The sequence below is a fragment of the Equus caballus genome, chromosome 24 (assembly GCF_041296265.1).
Source record: "Equus caballus isolate H_3958 breed thoroughbred chromosome 24, TB-T2T, whole genome shotgun sequence".
Classification (NCBI taxonomy): Eukaryota; Metazoa; Chordata; class Mammalia; order Perissodactyla; family Equidae; genus Equus; species Equus caballus.
Window position 1 is genome coordinate 28,956,250 of NC_091707.1, and position 6,000 is coordinate 28,962,249.

General features: G+C 52.9%; 1 protein-coding gene across 6 annotated transcripts in view; it reads left to right on the forward strand.

Annotated features, from left to right (window-relative positions):
• Positions 1-4,410, forward strand: part of SMOC1 (SPARC related modular calcium binding 1) — a 144,051-nt gene extending 139,641 nt beyond the window's left edge. For all 6 annotated transcript variants that reach the window (XM_070249491.1, XM_070249490.1, XM_023627996.2 and 3 more), the window contains exon 12: positions 2,344-4,410. In XM_070249491.1, coding sequence (XP_070105592.1) covers positions 2,344-2,357 — 14 coding nt within the window. In that variant the 3' untranslated portion in view covers positions 2,358-4,410. The remainder of the gene's footprint in view (positions 1-2,343) is intronic.
• Positions 4,411-6,000: the final 1,590 nt, after the last annotated feature.

The window sequence follows — 6,000 nt, forward strand, 5'->3', positions numbered from 1 at the left end:
CCCTCTGCTCTGGGGAGCGGCAGAAAAGCCACTTGGGTAAATGGTACGCAGGGAATGGAGCTGATGCGTTGGTCATCTGGTATCATGCGGTGCCCTCTGGTGGGCCGAGAGGGGCTTGCATGCCGGCTGGGGCATGGTAGGGGATGAGGAAGGACAGGGAGGTTGGGGGTGAGTGGAGCTTTGAGTCTGAGGGACTGAAGTTTTTGGAAATGCCTTATGCACACAGGTGTTTTTACCAACCAGCTCCTCGCTGGGGAGCTGAATTCTCTGCACAGCAGGAAAAGGCCAGACATTCTGAGGGCTGTGCCTCTTTCTTAACTGGTCCTTCCCAGTTTGCAAAGCATCTTCCTCAGGATTATTGTCACCATCCTGTGAGGCAGGCAGGGTGGAGACTAGTCCCTCCATTTAAAAAAAATGCCAGCTCTTCCTTTGAAATGCCCCAGGATGCCGCCTGGCCCGGGTTCAGGCTTTCCCTCTCCACTGCCCTCCTTGGTGGGTAGAAGCATGGTTCTGGAAGCAGATAGGCGGGTCTGAGATTGCTTCACCACAGAAAAGCTGTACCATCTCCAAGCCTCAGTTACATCATCATAAAATGGGGATAACTTTATCCTTTTATAACTATCATGCACGGTTGCTATGAGGATCAAGTGACGTGACTTAGGCAAAAGGATCAGCTCAGTGACCTTCACAGGTGAGAGCTAGTTACCACTGCTGTGCATGTTCTCTCTGAGAACCGTCACCGTCAGCATGGTGGCAGGACGGCAGGCGGCCCCTCTTTCTGTATGCACACCTTTCCGCTCACCACTGAGAGCAGCAGCTGCTGGTGGAGCAAGGGAAAGCTGGGATTGGGAGCCAGGCAACCCGGCTCTGCCACTTCCCACCTGCCTGCCTTGCGCTTGTCGCTCTGTCTTTCCCAGTTTGTTTCTGTCTCTCCTCCTCAGGTTTTAAGGGATGTTAGCATAAGTGGGGGGACATTGATCTGTGGGTTCATGTGACCAGTGGGTGGGCTTGGATTCCCACAGTACTTTATACTCCTCAAAGCCGCTTCTCTGCCTCCATGAATTCGGCGGATCCTCAAGGCAATCCTATGAGAGAGGCAGAGCAGCTGTGGTCCAAATTCCCAATCTGTAGATCAACCCAGAGGGGTTAAGGGGCATGCACAAAGTCACATCGCCTCCAGAGGTCATGGGAGCTGGCCCAGCTCTTGGTGTGCTTGTCTCTCAGCTCCCCACTCCTCCTTTGGGAGACCTGAGCCCTGCAGAAGTCTCCAAAATTGATGAGCACCCTATGAAGTGGAGTGGGTGTTAGCAGAACAAGCCTTGGGCCTTGGTTAAGTCACTCAACTGCCTGAGTCTCAGTTTCCAGATTTGTTAAGTGAAGGGACTGGACCAGATCATGGCTAAGATTCCTTCCACCTCTGACATTCTGAGAAGCAGGACCCACAAAGGTTATGCAAATATCCATCAGCATCAAAGCCTTTCTTAGCTAATAGCTGAGAGGATTCCAAAGAGACACCCAGTGGGGGCCTGGCCTTATGGAGAAGGGACTTTGTTTAAAGCTGTTAGCCAGCAATGGGCTCACCAGGCAGAACAGGGCCAGCGACGCCCACAGAACAGAAAGCATGGCCACACAACTCTGGCTCTTTCTCAAGTCTATTCTTCATTTTGGGAGTTAGAGGAGACAGGGACCCAGATATAAAAGGAGCTCTTCAAGTTCTCTGGGTCAAGGTCATTCGAGTGTCAAATATGCCTATTTGTTGTGGGTGGCAGTCTTGGCAGCTTCCCCCAGGGACAATGAGCAGGCACAAACCCATTCAGTAACTTGCCTTCTTTCTAGGGTACCCTTTGTGGGTCCCCTAATGCAGCTTTGGTAGTGCAGCAGGAGTGGAGGGATTGGCCAAGAAACTTAGGCTCCCGTTTTTGATTTTTTTGCTGAGGACACAAGAGAAAGATTAGTTAGTGCTGTGAGGATCCTGCCATCTACACCTATAAACAAGCACCTGCCACTTCTGCCCCAGCCCCAAGATGAAGGGCTGGCATCTAGGAGGAGTATGGGTTGTACAGAGTGTACAATCCCAACTGTGCTTACGAGGCAAAGCCTAGCTCTCTCTCTGGGGAGAGAGCCCAACTTGTTTCGGGTGCCATTGTGATGGCTCATGGTGGCAAAGGATGGGCTGGTAAAACATAGGCTTATCTGCAAGTCTGGGCTACTCGTGTCCTGCCCAGCCCAATAGCTAACAGCGGGTGAAAAAGGCTGCTCTTGTGAGGAAACTGTTATGTGTAGGTGGATTTCTTATAAACCCCACTCTAACTTCCTCTTGCTTATACCTCCTCTTCCCAATAGGACGCCTCGTCTAAGGAGCAGAAAACCAAAGGGCAGGTGGAGAGACCAGGGAGGCAGGATGATCATCAGACACCTAACCCTCGACGTTGCCCACAGCCCGGCCACATCCCATGTAACATAAGTGGTGCCCACCGTGTTTGCACTTTTAATAACTCTTATTTGCGTGTTTTCTTTTTGGTTTCATTTTAAAACACCAGTATCTCATACCACAGTGGGAAAAGGAAAGGGAAGAAAGACTGTTTATTCTCTCTCTTATTTTAAGTTTTTGGATCTGCTACTGACAACTTTTAGGGCTTTTTTTTGGGAGGGAGGGTGTTGTTGGGACTGAGAAGAAAGAGATTTATATACTGTATATAAATATATATGTAAATTGTATAGTTCTTTTGTACAGGCTTTCGCATTGCTGTTTGTTAATTCCCCTCCGTCTCCCTGCTGTGGGTTGCGGGGGCTCTGGGCACATGGCCCGGCTTTCTAGAACCCGGGACTCTATCCCCCGCCCACTTGGATTCCATTTGGAGACTGACCCCTGTGTGCATATAGATGGGAGCCCTGTGATTATATTGCAGACTCCAGCTGTTCTTTTCCGGTGGGAGGAGGGTACTGCCTCATGCCATAACTGTGAGGGCTGGCAAGTCACTTGGTTGGCCTTCTCAAGGGAGGTTGGGTTGGGGAGAGATGGGAGTTGCCCTTGGAGGCAGGGCAACAGCCAGCATGGACATCAGCTCTCCCATGCCCATGTGTTCCTGCTATCCAGACCCCAGGTGGCCCAGAACCTGTGGGTCCACCAGCATCCTAGTGACCCCCTCAGCACGTTTTCCCCAGAAGATTCGCGTTAGGTCCGTTGAAACGTTCTCACCCATGTTTAGCATCTACTCCATGTAGAGCATGAGAGGGGAGGCAAAGACGAAAGAGACACACAGTGGGGCCTTTATGTAGTAGATGTTTACCATTTAAGCAGTGGAGGGAAGAGGACAGAAAGCCTGCATTGGTGAGGGCGGTGCCAACAGGAGGCCTCCTCACCTCCTGCAAACTCACAAAGGAGGCTTCCAGAGCAGCTCTCCCAGCGCAGCCTGGTCAGAGGGGTTCACCTCCCCTCGCCTGTCTCCCCTGCCGTCCTCAGTGGTCAGCATGAGCCTGAGGGAGGAGTTGGGTTGGTCACCTTGTTGGTAACTAAATGGTTTTATTGTTTTAATCCCAAGACTGAGGTTCTTCCTCTTCCCTCAAAGCTTCTTAAGGGCTTCCAGGCTTGAGGCCAATCCCAGAAGCAAAAGTGATCTTGGGCCTCACATTTCTGCCTCCCCTCGAAGTGCAGGGATAATAACCAGCTATGGGGAGATCCAGGCCAAGCTTTCCGCAGACCTTTTACCAGGGTTCCAGTGTGGGCGGCCAAGCCTGTGGGTCAGACACGCGGCTTCCCCTGCCCAGGTGACCATGGCCCTTCAGACAGCCTTCAGACAGAGGGCGACAGTGGCACTTGGTACCTCTTCCCACAAGCAGCTGTGGTGGCAGCGAGGGTGGGCGGGTAGCCCAGGGCTGGTGTCCTTATCAGATTTCTTTTGGGAATGTGCCCTCATCTCGTATCCCATTCCAGAATTCCTATATGTGCATCCGCCTTGGCAGACTGTGTATCCCATTTTGGACCTGGGAGGCCTTGGCCCACTCAAGGCCCTGCTCGGGGGAGTGCCCCGGGGGGAGGAAGGTGGCCTTCTCAGGACATGATCTGAAGGTTCTTGCTATCCTGGTGAAAGTCCTAGAGGTTGTTTCAGCAGTGACCGGTGGCCCCGTCCCAACACGTAAGGTGGAAAGGGAGCCCTCACCCATTAGCCTGGACCAGGACCTCAGCGTGCAGGAGCTGGATGGACCTTCCAGGAGACCCCAGCCCCCTTCTCTGGCTTGGAGGAAGCATGTGAACACAGAGAAGGTGCCTCCTCGTAGAAATTCAGAGTCTCCCCCAGGCGTCCTCTCTCTCACATGTGTGTAGGCTGTGTTGTGTGGTTTTCCTTTGTGAGGAGGGAGGGAGACTATTTGTAGCTTGTTTTATAAAAAATAAAAATGGGCAAACCTTGGCGTCTGTTGCCTCTTTTTTTGAGTGGCTTCCACTGATGGAAAGGCTTCGTTTCCTAAAAGGAAGTGTTTTCCCTCACCTGGGTTCCCTCCCCTCTGATCCTGGGAAGTCCAAGTTGCTGGACCAGAAGGGAACCCAGGAGTGGCCACGAGGTGGCACCGCACTTTGCTGTGAGGACATTGACTGGTCCCCTTGGCCCTTGCCTACAATATTTGTGCCCTCTTTGTAATTCTCTCTCTTACCTTCCCCCATACGGCTGCCCCTGAAACCATCACTGGAATGTAGGGAATGTTGCTGGCTGTGCTTTGGAAGCAGGACTGGGGGAAGCCCAGGCTGGTAGGAGTGGGCACTTTGGCCATAATCCAGATCACAAGACCCTCGGCCAGAAGCAGCTATAAAGAAGAAGTCGACTCCAATGGGGTTCATGCCATCTGTGCCCCAGTTTTGTGGGGCACATATTCAGGTTGAGGCTGCTGGTCTGGCGTGAAGAGCCAGAGGACTTCAGCTGGGGATGGGCAGCAGAGATGGGGGCTCTCGATTTTTCCAGTGTTACTGGCATCTTTTCCTTTTGCCCCCTCTCTCCACACACAGCTGCCCCTGGAAATGGCCTCCTCACTGCCCTCAGAGAACCTTGCCCAGATTCCTTTTGCCCCACTCTGCCCCTTTGTCCTTTGTAGGTGAACAGAAGATACTTCCCCTTGAGAAGGTCTCCCCCAACCCTTCCTCCAGCACAGCTTTCCTGGGAAAGGGTCTAAGCCCCTGAATGCAGTCACACGGGTCCCTCCTCCTCCAGGGCTGACACTGTGTAGCATTTACAGGCCCTGTCATGTTTAATACCACAGCCCAGTGAGACAGGCATCGTTGTCCCCATTTCACAGGTGTGGATTCAGACTCAGGAGTTCAGTGACTCGCTGGGTACCACCCAGTCGGGAACGGCAGAGCCAGGAGCCACCCTCAGATTTTCTGAGTCCAGCTCTGCCCACTCCCAGCTGCCTTCCTGGAGGGGCTGGAACAGCAACCTTCTCCAGCCTGTCCAGGTCAGACCCGGGCGCTTGCATTCACCTGAGAGTGCATTTTCTTCTCACAGCAATTTAGGGTCTTATTAAAAGTCACTAATTTGCAGAGGCCTATCATAGGGATTTGGGGAAGAGAAATAAGGGAGGCATTTGCCATGCAGGACTCCTTGGGAGAGTTGGGGTTGACTTAGCCTCCAGTATAGAAGCCCAGCCTGGTGTGGGTTGGGGCAGGTCTGGGCTCACACTTGGCCACAGGGCCAGCCTGAAGCCCCATTCTGCCTTCTGCCTTCTCCAAGGGCAGGAGAGCCATCACCAGGAGTCAAGGAAAAGCAAAGGATCCAGCCTGTTTCTTCCTTCACCAAGAGGCTCCTGAGCCATGTAGCTTCTATAGGGAGGGGAACACTGGGGATATTTTCAGTTGGGATGTCGAGAGATGACTGCTGCTGGGGCCAGGCATCTTGTCAGGGCCCTGTGATGCCATGAGAGGAGGAGCCTCCAGGCTGGTACACACCCTTGGTGTCCAGGGGGATCTGGGTGGGATGGGAAGCTGGCAGCACCAACCCCTTTGTAGAAAAA